This window comes from Tetrao urogallus (genome assembly GCF_951394365.1).
Source record: "Tetrao urogallus genome assembly, chromosome: 9".
NCBI lineage: Eukaryota > Metazoa > Chordata > Aves > Galliformes > Phasianidae > Tetrao > Tetrao urogallus.
This window is the reverse complement of record NC_136822.1, coordinates 2,576,065-2,592,897: the sequence shown is the minus strand read 5'-3', so window position 1 is coordinate 2,592,897 and position 16,833 is coordinate 2,576,065. Positions and strand designations below refer to the sequence as shown.

At 54.3% G+C, this 16,833-nt stretch overlaps 3 protein-coding genes across 3 annotated transcripts in view; 2 read left to right on the top strand and 1 right to left on the bottom strand.

The window, feature by feature from the left end:
- Positions 1-687: 687 nt before the first annotated feature.
- SCLY (selenocysteine lyase) lies at positions 688-5,381 on the bottom strand (the record flags this gene model as incomplete). Its single annotated transcript, XM_079540045.1, has 12 exons — positions 688-710; positions 1,605-1,804; positions 2,390-2,465; positions 2,618-2,720; positions 2,863-2,946; positions 3,326-3,362; positions 3,645-3,751; positions 4,105-4,269; positions 4,395-4,522; positions 4,791-4,938; positions 5,045-5,145; positions 5,219-5,381. 11 exons carry the CDS (start codon positions 5,379-5,381, stop codon positions 1,645-1,647), a joined length of 1,272 nt encoding a protein of 423 aa, XP_079396171.1. The 3' UTR covers positions 688-710; positions 1,605-1,644.
- Positions 5,382-6,815: 1,434 nt separating this feature from the next.
- Positions 6,816-7,682, top strand: LOC306949943 (uncharacterized protein; the record flags this gene model as incomplete). Its single annotated transcript, XM_079540002.1, has 1 exon — positions 6,816-7,682. One exon carries the CDS (start codon positions 6,816-6,818, stop codon positions 7,680-7,682), a length of 867 nt encoding a protein of 288 aa, XP_079396128.1.
- A 7,093-nt stretch (positions 7,683-14,775) lies between these two features.
- Positions 14,776-16,833, top strand: part of LOC306949860 (autoimmune regulator-like) — a gene marked incomplete at both ends in the record, with an annotated part of 3,346 nt that continues 1,288 nt past the window's right edge. Inside the window, 7 exon segments of the mRNA XM_079539909.1 lie at positions 14,776-14,854; positions 14,857-14,915; positions 15,011-15,185; positions 15,273-15,422; positions 15,516-15,590; positions 16,073-16,197; positions 16,618-16,733. Coding sequence (XP_079396035.1) covers positions 14,776-14,854; positions 14,857-14,915; positions 15,011-15,185; positions 15,273-15,422; positions 15,516-15,590; positions 16,073-16,197; positions 16,618-16,733 — 779 coding nt within the window.

The following is a 16,833-nucleotide window of genomic DNA, read 5'->3' as shown; positions in this document are numbered from 1 at the left end:
CAAGTTGAGAGCTGTTCGGCCACTCAGAGGTGCAATTGATCCCGTTGGAATAAGCCCAGAAGGAAACTAGAAGACGAGAAGTTGAAGGCTTTGTTCTTACCATAGTTCCTAAGCAGTCCCAGGACACTTTGGCCTCTGAAAATATCCCAGTATGTCACTATTGCTCCCCTGTGTTTTCCTGCTCAGGGGCGACACCAGCAGCAAGGAGTGATCAGGGTCCCCCCACTGCCCCCTCCCTGCCCACTCCTCAGCACTGCTGGTTGTGAGCCCTGCCAGCTGACAGCAGATGGGGAGCCCTGGGGTTAGGGCTGCATTGCAGCCAGGATCAGCAGACACCTCCCCGTGCCAGCAGACTGCGCCTGCGGCGGTTCTGGGACACCAGTGTTTTCAGAGGGAAAAACCATCCCTCTTACGACCACAACCAGTCCAGCTTCCCCCAAAACACCAGGGAAAATACATTTTACATGGGAAAATGCCACAGCAGTGGCAATCGCTTTTATTCCTATGAATATCAGAAGACCAGTTTCCCAGAAATCAGTCAGCCCAGCTGCAGCACTCCCAATGCATTTGACACCCATGTCCTCCTAATGTCAGAACTGCCTTGGCCACGCAGGGGTGACACGTTTCCTCGGGCACTGGCACACTTTAGGGCACCTGCAACAGCCACTTCTTTTCAGAGCACGTGGAGCCAGCAACAGGAGCTCTGCCCACTGTAGGAAGGACAGGGAGCAAGAAATGCAATACAGTGCTGGGAAAGCAATACCCAACACTTTCCCAGCCAGAAAATTTTTGTGGCTTATGGCTCTTGGCAGGGGCAGTGCAGTACCCAAGCCCGGCCTCCTGCTGTGTCGCTATAAACTCATTTCTCCTTGGGACAGATGGTCTTTCTTTCTCTCAGCGATCAGACAGCAGGACAGCTTCCTTTGTGGAAAGCAACCAGTGCAAAAGCCTTCAGCTCCTTTGGCTTCCACACCTGTTATGCTCTGGAGGCAGCCAAGCTCTGAGACTCTTTGACACATGCAGAAATGTGCTGGCAAGCAAGGAATGCCTGATAGCGATGCTCCCAAAATAGGTCTGCACCATGCAATAAAGACAACAGAGTCCTCAGCAAGAACTAGATGAGCTGCTCCAGCCCCAAATTAGCAAAGCCATCTCCTCAGCACAGCCCCTGCTGCCACCAGCACGTGCTTGCAAGCTTTTCTGCTAAGGCAGCACACACTGTGGAGGCAAACCAGCCATACTGCAATCACTGCGAGTGCAAGGCAACAGACAGCTAAGCAGACCTGAGAGCACACTGCTGCTGAAACAGACTATCTTGCTTCCTCCTCCAGCCACCACTTCCACAATGTTGAATCAGTGATCCCAAGCCGGAGGCTGTGTCAGTTTGGCTGGGCTATCAGGCAGAAGGTTATTCCTGCCAAATCCCGATTCCAAATTGACTCAGTCTGCAGCCATGGAGTTAGAGGATTGGACATAAGACTGGAGGAGCAAATCCTGTTAGCAAAGACTTGCTATTAGTTTGGTCACCATCCTGCCCCTGTACAACCAGCATAAAAGGGGTTGCCACAGCCAGCAGCCAGGAGTGAAGCAGAGCACAATCCTACCCCAAGAACCTGGGTGAAGGCAAGGAGTGACTCCTGGGGCCTATGAGGCTTGGTCCTTGCCAAGCTGTGCCACAGCCTGCACAAGGTCCTGCACAACCAGGTCCACGTCCGCGCGGGTGGTGTCTCGTCCCACACTCAGCCGCAAGGCGTTCTGCGCCACATCGCAGGGGATCCCACAGCTCAGCAGAATCGAGGAGGGCCTGAAACAAAAGTGGAGGTGAGTGGGTTTAATTTGAAAACCAAGAAAACGCATCACCAGACAGCCTCGCAGAGCCTGAATAAGGAGCACGTCTGTACAGATGCACTCCAGGAAAAGGCATCTGCTCCACACAGCTTGTTTCCCTGTGGCAGATCTGGCTTTTCTCCTCCAAGAATGAAGCTCCCCAGTGTCGCCATGGACTGGCAATTCCAGATGGCATTGCTCTACATCAGCCCAAAAGGACTTGGTGTCCCATATGCAACCAAAGGAGTCTCTTGGAGACCCAATAAGGGCTTGAGTGGGTGAGCCAGACCCACACAGACATAAGGCAGATTCTACTACGGCAGCGCCAGGCACTGAGGAGCACTTCCAATCTCAGCTGCATCACCAGCAGCAGTCATGCGTTCCAGCTGTGGTTCCTGCAATGACCTCCTTCGCCTCCTTCAGCCTCTCTAGAAAGCTTTGCACTCACTTTGCTGCAGGGCAGTGATGCCAACAGCCACCCACAGTCTCTTCCCCTGCCTTATCTCCCTCCCTCCCACCCTCTACCCTATGAAAAGATGCCCTGCTAGGGCCAGCTGCTTACCGATCTCCTTTCTCAGAATGGCAGGCAGCCCCAACACTGGCGAGAAGGATCTTGCAGTGAGACAGCACCCTGTGCCCTGCAAGACACACGAGCACAAATCTCTCAGTGCCCATTCTCCCCCTGAGACTCTCTGCCCAAGCCATGGCTGAGCTCCCACGGGTCTCAAGCATGCAGCATGCTGCAGCACAGTGGGGAAGTTGGACAAAGGAGACATATGAACACAGGTACCTTGAAGACCTGAGCCCAAGATAGAGACATTGCAGGTGTTGCAGAGTCGCTTGGAGCCTGTAAACCGGCTGTTGAAGTGGATCCTCATCTTCCCAAAGGATGCCTGGAGAAGTCAGAGGGCTATGAGAACATGAGCAGCTGCGTCCTGGCTGAGCCAGAAGGACATACTTGCTTCAACCCAGGGCTCTGCCTCTGCAGGCTGAGATCCAGGAAGGGGAGAAACAACCGGAGCCAGATCTGCTCACCTCTAGCCTGGCCTCCAGGTAGTCCCGAACATCCCGCATGTGGGCCTCATAGGCCTCCCAGTTCCTGCTCACCAGCTCTGCGGCCTGAAAAGACACAGATAGGTTCTGTCAGTAACCTTTAAACAACTCCCTCCACATGCAGCCCCCAAGCGTGCAACTGCAGCCCAAGAACCACCTCTGCAATTGCCACTTCTCCTGTCTCCCAATAGGCGCTCAGTGCCCCGTGCAGCATTAGCTGTGACTGCCCCACTGCTAGGGAGTCTGCAGGGCAAAGTCTGCAGGGTGTACTTTGAAGCAGCTCCTTAGGCTGGCACCAGAAACTCCCATCTCATTTTCCTGGAGTTCAACTGTCCTCTTGCACTCAGTATGTCATTTTTAAAGACTGAGGAGTGCAGCAGGCTGTGTCCATGCTGGCTTTGCCAGGCAGCAACCACGAGGAACCTCTCACCTATCTCCAACTCACCTTGCCAAGGCCAGCAATCATCGGGGTGTTCTCAGTGCTGGAAAAGAAGAGTGAGCAGTGACTTATCTACCTGGACCTTCTAGTCCACTCTCCAGTCTCAGGACACAAACCCTCCCCATATGGGACCCCTCACCACAGGGAGCTCTCTGATACAGCTGGGAAGGGGACAGCTCAGCCTGTTACTCCACCTATGCAAAGCCTGCACTTGAAGCTCCCACCACCAACCATCTCCCCAGCCCAGGGACGGAAATGATAGTGCTGACACCTCAGCTCAGGCTGAGCAGCCCAGTGCAATTTTGCCAGTGAATAGCCACATTACCCTGGTCGGAAATTCCTTTCTTGCCCACCTCCAAAGAATATGGGGTGCAGTGGGGTGGTGGTGCCAGGACCACGCACATACAGTGTGCCAATCCGTGGGCCATAGAACTGCAGGTAAAAAAACAAAACCGAAAAATCACATTGACCCTGCAGACACAGTGCCAGATGCCCCGGTGACAGACAGCTGCCTAAAGCAAACTGAGTGCCCCACAGAGCTGTCCTCAGCCCTCAGTCACCTCCTACTTTCCCTTCCAGGCAGATCTCCCTGACCAGCATGATCCCTGCCAGCCAGCTTTGCTCAGCTGCTGGGTGATTTCCTGGGATCTCAGCATCTGGGAGATTTGGAAACCCACAGCTGTGCCCCACAGTGCTTTCCCAGCAACATTCTGCTAGTTGCCCTGGGCTGACCAGAGACATCCACAAACACAAGTGGTGTCTGAGCCTCATGAGCAAAGCTGTACCTTGTGCCCCACAACAGTGAGGTAATCCACCCCCAGCTCCTGCACATCCACGCGCCCCTTGCCAATCATCTGTGCTGCATCCGTGTGCACCAGGATCCTGGGCAGCCCCTCCGCCGCTCTCCTCTGGTTGAGGGCACGGATGCGCTGACTCAGCTCTGCAACAGGCTGACAGGAAGGGAGTCCGCATCAGAGGAACCACTTCCTCTGTCTTATTAAACACCTTCTTACAAGGATGTCTCCCGAACACCTTCTTGGCTGCATCCCATCCCACTTGCTACCCAGAGACTCACCATGATGACCCCTGTCTCATTATTGGCCAACATGATGGTAACTAGGCAGGTGGTGTGCCGCACTGCCGCAAGAACATCATCTACTTCGGCCTGCCCGCTTCGTGGGGACACCGGCACAAAGGTGGTTTCTGCAAGATAAGAAACAAGTCCCCAGGTTTGCTGAGAAGCCCCTCAGTGCTGCCCAAACACTAATGAAGAGCAGAAGGGCTGTGCGGGCAGCTGGCATACAGACAGAGTCCTGCAGCTCTTGGGTCAGCAGTGTCTAATACCAGCCAGCTACCATGCCCAGCTTGCAGGAATGTGGGCACGTGTCAGGAGTTTGTGCCATTTCAGGGCAGCTGTGGCCAAATATCCACAATCCCATCCCTCCCTGCCCCCTCCCAGCACCCCTCTCACCCGCCAGGCTCTCCTTCACCAACTGCTCCAGCGGCAGGCGGATGGAGTCATGCTCCACGTTGGATGTCACGACGTGCGGCACGGCACGGCCCTGCCCTTGGCTCTCTCGGAAGTACCTGAGGGCCGTGTGGATGACCATGTTGTTAGCCTAAGAAGGAGAGAGGGGAGAATTAAGACCCAAGGGTCGCGCGGCACCCTTTCTCCCCATGCCCTCCGCACAGAGACGGTGGCCATTCGCCACCATATGCCCTCACCTCTGTGCCCCCCGAGGTGAAGATGATGTCCTCGGGCCGGCCCCCCACCAGCCTCGCCATGCTCTCCCGGGCGCTCTCGATGAGCTCCTTGGCGTTCTTGCCTGCGGGACACAGCCCGGCAGCTCCACCTCCCACGGCCCCGCGCCCGGCCCGACCGCCGCCCCTCCGCCTTACCTGCAGGGTGGGAGCTGCTGGGGTTGCCCCAGGCCCGACGAGCCGCCTCGTCCACGGCCTGCGCGACCTCCGGGGCCAGCGGGGTGGTAGCGTTGTGGTCCAGGTACACCCTGCCGCCGGCGGAGCCCGCCACCTCTCCCGGCTGTTCCATCTCGGCACCCATCGCCGCCCTCACCTCGTAACGGAAAGGAACTCGCTCGGCTCCGGACCTCCCCTCCGCTTCCCCACCCCTCAACTCCTCACGCCTCACCCGCAGCAATGGCGCCCGCCTGCAGCAACGGCGCCGCCCCTCCCGCCGATCAACCCCATTGGCCGCCCGAGAGGAACGCCCGCGCAGCAGCGAATCGGCGCACTCCGTTTTCGCGCCCGGCACGGCGCCCGCCCCCATTGGCCGAGGGCTCCAAAACCTGCGGAGCCCCCATTGGCCCCCGGCAAGCGGCGCGCGCCTCGCGGCCAATCGGCCGAGGACGGCGCCGCGCGGGACCCCCACCCCCCACCCCCCGGCCCCTTCCGCCGAGGGGCGCCGTGGGCGGGGCGAGGTCGCGCGCTCACTCTCTCGTGCCGCTCCCTCCTCCCGCGCGCTCCATTCCGCGCGCGCCGCCGCCGCCGCCGAGCCGAGAGGAAGGGGCGGCCGCCACGCACCGCGCACTTCCGCCGCCGATCCGGGGAGGCGCGCGCGGCGAGGGAGGACCTTCCGGGAAAGGGCGGGCGGGAGCGGCCGCGGCGCTGCCCCTCTCCAAGATGGCGGCGGCAACCTCGGCGCGTTCTCCACGCTCTCTCCTGCGCAGGCTCCGGGGACCCCCCTCCAAGATGGCGGTGAGCCCCGGGGAGGGGAGGGGCCGGGCGGGCCGGGGGCAGGGCGCGCCGGCCGAGCGGACCCCCACGCGGGGCCACGGACGCGGCGGGCCTCGGACGGGACGGGCGGGACGTCGCGGGAGACGCCCGGGGGCCGCCGCTCGGCGCCGCGCCGTGACTCAGCGCCGCGGGGCCCCGGGACGCGACGCGTGGGGGGGGGGGGGGTCCGGCCCCGCGCCCCCGCCGCCCGCCTCGCGTCCCCGCCAGGACCGCGATCCGATCGGCCCGGGGAGCCGGCGGAGCGCCGCGGGGCGGGCTCGGGGTCGGGCGGGCCGCGCCTCGAGGCTATGCGGGCCCCGGGGCCGGGCCGGGCCGGCTTCCTGCGCGGCCGGGAAAAGTGCCAGTCAGCGCGCGGGCGGCCGGGCGGAGCGCGATGCCCCGCCGCGACGGGAGCGAGGAGCCGGGAGCGAGCGGGAGCGAGCCCCGAGCCCCGAGCCCCGGGCGGCCTCGGTTTGCTGCCGTTTACAGTATTAAGCGTAATTAACGTAAACAAACGCGCTCTGTTAGACTTTACACGCCGCGCGGAAGAGCGAGAGCCGCGGTGAGCAGGCAGGGAGATGGGCCGGGCTACCGCGGCGGCCATCCAACTGCGTCGGGCGCGACGGCAAATCCCCGATCTCATTGGTCTGAGCGCCTTTCCTCATCTGTTTTCCTCCGCTGCGGTAAAAAAGGCCTCATCTCACGTGCTTGTCTTCGATCGCTGTCTTTCAGGTTATGTCGTAACTCCGAGACGAACGCAGTGATGGAATCACTGGATACCGAGGTGAAGGCACGAAAGACTCTGGGAACTGTTGAGTATGTTGAGTCTTCAGGCTTCACCCAGGGAATCCTGCCGACGAAGAAGGATGTGGTTCAGAACATGCTATACCTGTTGCAGCCCAAAAGAGCTGGCCAGGCCCAGCGGTCCAAAGAGGATGCGGCTCAGCTGCTTGCAGAGCACCTGCAAGAGCACTGGTTGGTTTGCAACTTGCATACCATCGGAACGCAAAGCATAAAGAAACTTATCCTCAAAATGTACGAGGAGTTTACCAGATTGTACCAGACCAGAAAGCAGAGGCAGAACCAGGCTTACACAGAGAGAGCGGACAAATTCAACGAGAGTTCTGAGAAGCTCTTTGACATCTTTTGTACAGACACGCACATGAGAAATAAGCTGGAGGAATGCAGCGGGATAAAAATGACTGGCATCGAGTTGAAGTTTCTTGAAGATCAAAGAAGCGAAAGAAAAATGTACTATGAAGACTTCACAGACAAGCAGGAGCTGAAAATGATGGAAAGAAGACAAAAGATACAGTGTCTGGAGCACTTCAGAAAGCTCGCCAGGGAAGAGAAGGAAGGCAACAAAGCGAAGGGAACGACGTACAAAACCGAGGAGCAGTTGGATGAAGGCACGAGCGTGGATGAGGTCTATCCTGTGGAGGAGGAGAACGGCGGGGCTCCAGCCTTCTCGCTGAGGGGCAGAAGGAAGCGCCGGTGCACGGCGTGGGCGGCCGGTGCCGCGACTCCTGCCAGCGATGCCATGCCCCTGGAGTGCCAGCATATACGGATGAGCATCAGGAGAGTTAGGCCTGGGTTCTACGAGACTGTGGAGAAGGTAGAAAACTGCTAGTGTATGCCGTGGTCAGCAAGCAGAGCTGCTGGAGTACAGGGTGGCAATACACACGTTAGGCAAGTTTGAAATCCCACAATCAATTGGAAGCGATTGTTTGAGATCCCCAGCCAGAGCTCAGGAACATCCGGGCAGGAACGCTGGGACAGCAGCGGCGGCAAGGACTAAAACACATGAACTTGGAAGGATAAGTAATCATCAGCTCACGGTGCGAAGGCTCAAACGTAGCAGACGATCTCAGTTTATATAGCGTGTAAGCCTCTTCTTCCAAGGTCTTGTCTACATCAGTGGGTTTTTGGAAGTCTCTCACCATTTCTGAGCCAGTGGTGGCCTAACAGGACTCCAGTTTACTGCAGGGAAATAACTTGGACTTGTTGCTGATGGAAAATTAATGTGCTGAAAAGCCCTAACTCCTGCTGATTTCAGTGGGAGGCAAGGTCGCTCAGCCCCTTTCAGCAGAATTGGCATTTCTGCAAGGAAGGAAGCTAGTTTTCATGTGTATTACTCAGTCCCAGAGAGGCGTCCTGTGACTTCATAAAGGGATTGCTCTCCTTCTTGAGGAGGAGAAGAGAGATCAGGAGCTGTCTGAGTGCTTTGGCTGTAAAAACATTGATGATTCTGAATATTTTATACTGGATTCTATGTTGACGACGTTTCCTTGATCAGGATAAACCTTCCTGCAATTGAATGAGTTTTAATATAAAAATCTTTAAGCTAGGATCAGAGATGTGAATCCTAAATGAACTGATAGTTTTATCTTCCTGGGGAGAGGGGGGTGGTATTAAGATAGAGGAAAAGATGCAAATTGCATTATTTAGTTTAATATGGGAAAAACTTTATAAAATATTATCCTGGCGTCTTAGGATATAGGGAAGAAGCAATCTTCCCGTGTGTAGCTGTGGTATTTGCAGCAAAAAGGCTCCTTAATTTGGACTTGCTTTTCCATCCCCTGTAGGTACGTGCTGACCAGCAGAGTGGAAATGGTAGTTTTCCACCAAGAGTTTATTTGAGAGAAGTATAATCCTCTTGCCCATGTGTATCTTAAGCAGTGACATGTCTGGTTTTAGATATATGCAGTACGAGGGTATCTGCTGTTTTTAGTTACGGTTGCTTTACTGGTTTTTAAGTACGAGAGTTGAATTTGTACAAAACCCAGCACTGGAGGGTCTCCCTGCTGAGATTCCCAGACCTTGCCAGATTACATTTAAAAAACAAACAAACAAAAAAAAGCAGCAAGTCTCTGTCCTCAGAAACACTCTGATAGAAAGAGCTCAAACTTGCCTGGTTTTCAAATTTACCTTTCAGTGTGAACATTTCCCCACTCCAGTATCTCAGCTTTACCCCATTTCTTTCCTCAATGTCCTGCATATCATTTTACTGATTATTAACTCGCACTGTTTCATTCTTTAGCTTTTGCTTCCTTTAACAATAAATGCATGTACAAATAATTTTGACAGTTCCTGTTACTTTGATGAAACGGTTCTTGGACCGCTTTGAAGTCCTATGCCAAAGGAGGAATGAAACACAAATCAAGCTGCTGTTGAAATTTAGGTGCAGCAGAGCTAGGAAGCAGAGGAGGCAGCAGCAGCCTTTGGCCCCGCTGCGTAGTCAGGCTCCAGCTGCATCCACCTTGTCCCTCCTCCTGAGGACGGATCTGCCCGGCTCTGAGCAGTGCATCAGCTTCCCAGTGAACTTGCTCGTTAGTAATTGCCGGGATCCTTATTGTGTGTCTGACGAGTTCTTGGTAAGTTGCTCCAAAATATTTAGTGAACTCCATGTATTCTGCATCACTTTAGTGTCGCTACAGGTTTGATAGCATGTACCCGCGTTCTGCAGCACCCCTCAGCCTCCTCTGCTTGAGAGATTGCAGCCCTCTCCTCTCTGACGTGCTTCACTGACTTCCCCTTGCAAATTATGTCACGTTGAAACTATTTGCCTTCCGGCCCTGAGATGCTGGACTCTAGCCTCTCACTGGGCTTCTACACCAGCAGCTCTGTTTCAGCAGGGAATATAGCCAAGCTCGGACCTCGCAGAATTAGAATTTTTTAAATAACTGCTGTAAACCCCCCTTTGTATTACAGATATAGCTGATGTTATAATTGCTAATGTGTAAAGTAAACCCGACAGGGCTGAACAGAATACGGAACACAGCTGTGTAGTGCTTTACGATTTTCAGGGATTCAGGGAATTTAAGGTTGTCAAATCTGACTTCCCGTATACCACAGGGAACTGCATTGCATTCAGAAGCCCCATGCTCAGCCTGCCAGTTTCAGTTCAACTGACGTGTCTTACAGAACGCCGAGGTGAAGAAGTCAGAAGTCTGCTGTCTTCCTCAGTGATCCACTTGTTTGTCACCTTAGCTGTTTTCAGAGAGAAAAAAAAGACCGTCTTGTAGGCTGTGATTCGTTTCATGACATCTTGTACAGGCTGAGCAGTGTTTATTGCATTTAAATCATGTTTGTTTCTTAACTGGGTTTGACTGTGGATAGAGCCAAAGCCTGGCTCTGTTTCTGCTGCAACAGGGGGAAGATTTCTATAATGATGTATTCTGATTACTCTTCATTGGGACCATGGTGCCTTTTTAATCAGGACAGTAAATCTTGTCCCAGGATTCTGTACTTTTGTACGTTAACGGTTGTTGACTTTCCTTTTTTGGTGTGTCCCAAATAAATTAATATAACATACTTCTGGGCTTTTGTTTCTTCTTTCTAAAGGGGGAGGAAAGAGGAAACTGAAGCTGAAATAAATCTCTGCTGCACTCTCCCTACCAGGCTCTTGCAGGAGCAGCTGCAAAGCAAGCAGGTGGACCTGCTTTCATCTGGACTGCACAGGGCAGCAGTAGGCAAGCCTCTAGAGATAGGAGGAGAGTCTAGAAGCCCCACGTGGAGCCTGTTTCCCAAAAGTGTCGGAGTCCCGCAGCAGCAGCAGAAGGTAAGAGGAGAGGGCTGAAATTTTTGCACCTGGTGGCAGCGTTTCACTTTGGCTGTCTGTGTGCTTCAGGCACTGAGAGATCGGTATCAGAGAGCCCCTCCTTCCTGGCAGTGATCTCATGGTCTTACCCTCTGTGTAGGTTCCCCTTTCTGCCTGCTCTCCTGACTGTGATTCAGGGACGTGTTGAGGGGATTCTAAGATGAGTGCAGGGCAGGCGGTGACTGAAAGACACGCGGGGGAAATGCTTTGCAGGACCTCAGAAAGGAAATGGGGAAGGAAGAAATGGTGAAAATGGCTCCTTTACCTCACCAGCTTTTCATGGGAGGAGGGACTGGAGATGCACCCAGGAGCTGCAAGGAATCCTGATGGATGCAGAGGTGCCAATTTAACTGGGTGCTTGTGGAAAACATTGTCAGCAGCCGCAGCTGGATGGCACATAGAACGGTGCTCCCCTGCCTTAAAACTTGTGCTTTGATTTTTGCAGGAGGAGCACTGCGAAAAGGACATCCTGAAACCTGAGTGTGACCAGCCTCTGCCGCGTGCCAGCCTCTAGCCCGCAGAGCCAAGCAGGGCTGCTGCCAGCCCCAGGGAGTGTCTGACTCCTCTCTGCAAGCGACAGCTGACCTTTCATGGCCTTTGAACTGCCAAGGTCTGCTCTAAGCAAGGTGTTACAGAAATAACCATCCCATCTCCCAGTAAGTACATGCCTCTTCGTATGGTGCTTGGCAGCCCCTGCTCTGCCTCTTGCCTAGCATCTCAGAGAGGGGAAGGAACACCAAAAAAAGCAGCTAAAATGCAAATTACTGCACTGCTGAGCTGGCTGGATGTGGAAAACAATCTGTCTGTGATTCAAAGCACAGGTGCAGTCACAAAGTTGGAATTCAAAACAAGTCCGGTCAAGCTCAGCAAGCAAAGCGCTGTGGGCACACAGCTCTCAGCTGTGCTTGGCTGCACCCATGCAGGAGGGAGCACCTCTTTGTAGCTGTGGGTGCGAGAGCTGCCCCTGCAGTTGTGTCACAGCCTTGTCTTGGAGGTGCTGGGCAGCTTAACGTGGGCTGAAGGTGACAGACTGTGAGAGTGCAAGGTGGGACACAGGGAAGCAGTACTGGCCTGACTCTCATGCTACAGCTGCCAGGGCCTCCAAGGGAAAAACACCACTTTAAATCCTGAGAAGAGCTTTGGGAAAGAGTTTCTTCAGGTGAATGTTACTACCCAGAAATGGATGAGGGTATTTCCTGTCCTTGCTGACAGTGTTGTCTTCTTGTTATTCTCAAGTTTCTGGACAGCAGCCACCATCTGCTGGCAGGGCTTTGTAGCCACCAGAGCCATGCTGCAGTTCAGCGCATCCGACCTGTGACCTACAAACAGCCCAGCGCCGCTCACAGCACTGCTGTGCCATCGTGGCTCTGTCCTGGGACACCAGGAGGGCACATCGTTTGTGCTGACAAATAATACAGCAGTGTGCTTAATTTACAAGGAAATCGTGCCAGCTTCCAAAGATTGAAATCTGAAAAGGCATTATGCAGAAATGTGCTGCCAGATTCGATGCGTATCGAGGAAAGCTTTGTAAAGACAGAACAGCTGAACTGAAAAAAAGTCTGCCACCTCAACTCCATATCTTTAAAAAAAAATTAAAACTCAAATGGGCTTGGTTACAAAAGCTGGAGATGTGGTAGCAAAACTGACTGCAAAAAATCTCTAACCATTGACTGTTTATTAATGATGTATCTGCCGTGCTTGCCATACAGGGTGTCCTGATTAAGAAAAGGGATTTCTCTAACATCAGTTTGTCCCACCTGACTGGCCAGGTGAACTGAAGAAACAGGAAAATCTATCTAAGGAAATTTGGAACGTAAAGCTGCTGGTTTCTAATGTTTTGCTTTGGCAATAGATGAAAGTACTCATGCTGCAGATACGGCTCAACTTGCCGCTTTCCCTGGACCAACTAATAACAAATACAGTATCACTGAAGTAACAACTTTGGTGCCACTGAAGACACAACTCAATCTCTTGATTTGTATGAAGCAGTAAAAAATTACATTAAAAAGCGTTTCTCTTCCACCTTTGTCAGCATATCTGGTGCAGCTCCTGTTGGTGCCCTGCAATGGTTGGTGAAAAGAAAACAGCCAGGGACTTACACAGTTAATAGGAGATAAAGAAACCGCTGTCAGTTTGATGAAACATCACAGCATTGCATGTCCAGAAAATTTGTGTGCAAAAGCTTTAAAGACGGGTAACACTGTGCAAATTGCCATCAAAGCTGTGAAGTTCATAAAGCCCAAGGGACTGAATCATGGCCAGTTCCAGGAGACCATTCAAAGAATGGATGCTGACTGTGGGGACATCATTGCAGAAGGAAGGAAGGTGACTGAGTGGGGGTAAAATGCAGAAATGATATTATGATTTGTTGAAGTGAAATCAAACACTTTATGAAATTCCCCAAAGGGGAATTTGCACCACAGCATGAGGGCAGATAATGGTCACATATTCAGCATTTTTAGTGGTTTGACCACTCATTTAAAGGAGCTAAGCACGTGTCTTCAAGGTGAAAATGAACTCACCTGTGCTGTTTCAGACAGTAACAGCTTTTTAAATGACACAAATCGTGGCAAACCCAACTGATGGCAATGCACTTCATGCATTGTGATCCACTGGCTAAGCAGCCTGTGAACAGCAAAAAATACGCATCCGTACGTTCTGTTGCAATAAAGGGATTTGGGAATAGGTTTCAAGAGTTCAAAAAAAATTTTTAATATTTGTAACTCCAGTTTCAGTTGAAATAAAGACATTACATGTGAATATTCAGATGGAATATGTAGAGTTGCAATCAGACATTCAACTCAAAGAAAAAATCTGTCAGGTCTTTTTCCCAGATTTCCATAAGCCCTCTCTTACAAAGGAAAATAAGAGAAATATCCCCTGATTCACAACAAGGTCATTGCTTTTTGGCAGTATGAATGTTCCTGAATGATTATTGCCAAGGATGAAGCACAGGAAGATTAATATTTCACCAAAATTCTCTGATGAACACTGCGAGAGCTCACTGGGAAGGGCAACCATGGGGCCAGGCTGAGGCATTAGCTCCACAAGATCAAACACCCCGCTAGATTTATGTCTTTGTTGCTCTGTTTTTTAATTAAAAAAATAAATAAGTTTTGTTACATATATACATTAATATACATTTTATATGCAGGCCAAAACAATTCCCATTCAATCAACACAGCCCAAACAAGCCAGAAGGTTGGACAGCTGTGCTGTACGTACAGACAGACATCCTTACCCATAGCACTTTGCACCTCACAGCGGGGATGGCTCCCTGTTGGTCCCATTCCTGGTCCCACTTGCTCTGCGCTGGCTATGCAAGCAGCATCAGGCGCTGCCCTGCATGTAGGAATGGCTGTGCACAGCACCTGCAGCAGAGACAGGGAAACTGTGCTGGGGCAGTCCCAGACTCTCCTGGGATGGAGCAACCATGTCTATTACATCACATCACCCCAGGCTTCTTTACACGAGGCGCTCACACAGTGCCAATTCCCTGCCCCCCTGGCTCCTAGCATTTCCAGTGAAATCACTTTATTGCCCAATTTCCCATAGCAGGCAATTACAGAGCAATGAATGCAGCCAGGTAATCCCCAGGTGTGTTCATAACACTACTTGTCACTTTGACACGCTGCATTACAGCACCGTTCCCCCTCAGTAACTGCACCCAGACATGTCTGCACTTTCTTCAGCATCAGCACTTCTCTGGGTGTTCATCAGCTGCCCTGCTTAAGCCAGGCGCGTGCGGGCAGTGCTGTGCAGGACGTGTAACCACAGCAAGCTCTCCTGTTGTCCCTCACTTGCAGGGCACCGTTTCCCACATAGGGCTGAGTTTCTGGATGAGAGGAGCAGGTGCAGTGGAAAGTCCAGAAATTTTGGGATGACGCCTGGCTGACCGCAGGGACGGGGAGGTGGGGGCAGCCTGTAACAGCAATCTGCCTAATTCCCCCTCCTCAGCCTTCCCAGGGTGGTCACTGTGACGCTGGGTGTCCTTCACCGTTAGTGGTGGCTGACACCACGCCACGTGGCCTTGTACAGAAACGAGCGGGAGCCTGATGAGCTTCCAGCAACCGGGGTGTATATTAAAGGGAAGAGTGAGGGCGGGCTGCAGGGCTGCAGCAGCATGGCCGGGCTGCGGCTGGACAAAGACCTGAGGCACCTGCTGAAACTGCACCGCACCGAGATCGCCATGGCGGTGGATGATGTTTTCCGCTGCTGCACGGCCTTGCCGACCACGACATCGTCCCTGAGCACATCTTCAAGGTGAGGCCATGCGGGGGGTCCCAGCCACATTGGGAGGACCGGGGCCGGCTGGTGGCACTCGCGTGTGTGTCCATGGCTGTCGGTGGCATCGGCAGGAGACGCTGAGCCAGACAGAGCGAGAGGGCTCCCACCGCGCGTTCCACGCACTGCTCACCTGGCTGCTGGGCCGCGATGCTGCCGCCGTCCGTGACTTCTGGGCTGTCCTCTTCAAGGACTACAACCTGGAGCGCTACACCCGGCTCCGGCCCCTCCACAGCGCCTTCCCCACAGGTAGGAAGCCAGGCTGGAAGGATCAGCACCCTTGAGGGCTGCACACGAGCAGTGGTCTGACCGTGCCCCTCTCTGTCCCCATTGCAGAGGTGGACCTCGGGCAGCAGTGCAGCAGCAGGTGCCCGTCCCCCAGTTCCATGGCACCGACCCCACACAGACCCCAAGGCAAGAGAAAAGCTGAGGAGCGGGATGGGGCCCGAGTGGCACAACCCTCACCTAGGCACACCACCAGCCCTGGTATGAAGGCCTAGTGTGGGACGTATGTGGGGAACAGACATAGGGGAGCACTTGTGGTATCACCCGGGGTGACAGCCCCCCCAACACCACTAGGGCTCCTGGCGAAGGCAAAGACTGTGAAGAAGCCAGACAGCGCGGGGGATACTGCACGCACACCCCGTACCAGCGGTGAGTGCCAATCTCCTGGCACCTGGGGGGACAAATTTCTCCCCAAAGCAATCCGAGTTGTGTGGTGACAGTCTGGGTGAGGCCACGAGAGCCCCAGAGCCATCAGGCTGGGCAGAGGTGTGGGCCGGGCAAACCAGGGGCAGCAATGAGGCAGTGTTTGCCTGTGCACATCTTGGGGCCATAGTAGAAACCTAGTGTCTGGCTGAGCCCCCCTGCCCACAGGCTTCCAGGCTGCCTCAGTGCAGAGGGGGTCACGGTGCCATCAGTGTGGTGCCTGTCACCTGTGGGGCTATTGAGGAAAAGCCTGTCCTTATCAGACAAGCGCAGAAGCTGAATAAGTGCAGGCACGGGACAGCCCCAAGACTGCCAAAAACTAAGTTTCAGCCCCCAAATCAGGAGCACCCCTCCTTGGGAAGGCCCACAGAGATGGACAAGAGTGACAGAGACGGAACATGCTGAAGCAGCGCTCTGCTCTCTTCCAGGCAGTGCCAAGGCGAGCAGCAGAGCCAGGGATGAGCTCTGTGTCCCAGCTGCTGGTGAGGAGCTGGGGGCCAGGAGCAGGAGCCGCAGCCTGAAGCCTACTTCTCGACCAAGGGCACCCCAAAGCGTACAGTCCCCACTCAGTAACACACACACTTACAGCCGCACAAACCCTCACAACAGCAGGGGCCTTTCCTTTCCAGCAGATGGGTCCCCAAAGAACCTTGTTTCACAGAGCGGGGAGCTGTGTGTGACCGCCCAGGGCCACCTGCCAGCAGTACCTGCGCAGAGCCGGGACCCAGCACCCTACCAGGTGATCCCAAAAGACAAAGTGATGCCATCAGGGTGTTCCCAATATATCCCTCTCGACTGGCCTACTGCAGCCAGCCTGCGGCTCAGCCGCCCCACAGTCACAGCCCTACAACAGCCTGGGAGCACCAGATCCCTGCCCCAAATACAGCCCATGGATCAGCTTTGTGATGGGAAAAGACGGGACAGGAGATGCCCGGATCCCAGTGGCGAGCCCCTGTATGCCCACCCACGGTAGGACAACGAGGATGAGTGTGCCGTGTGCGGGGACGGCGGAGAGCTCATCTGCTGCGACGGCTGTCCCAGGGCCTTCCACCTCCCGTGCCTGGTTCCCCCACTGCCTCGTGTCCCGAGGTGAGCCCCGCGTCGGGATGGGGCTCCACCGTGCCTCGTGGCCCTGCTGCCCCTCACAGCTGTGCTGGGCTCGTGCAGTGGGACGTGGCAGTGCAGCTCA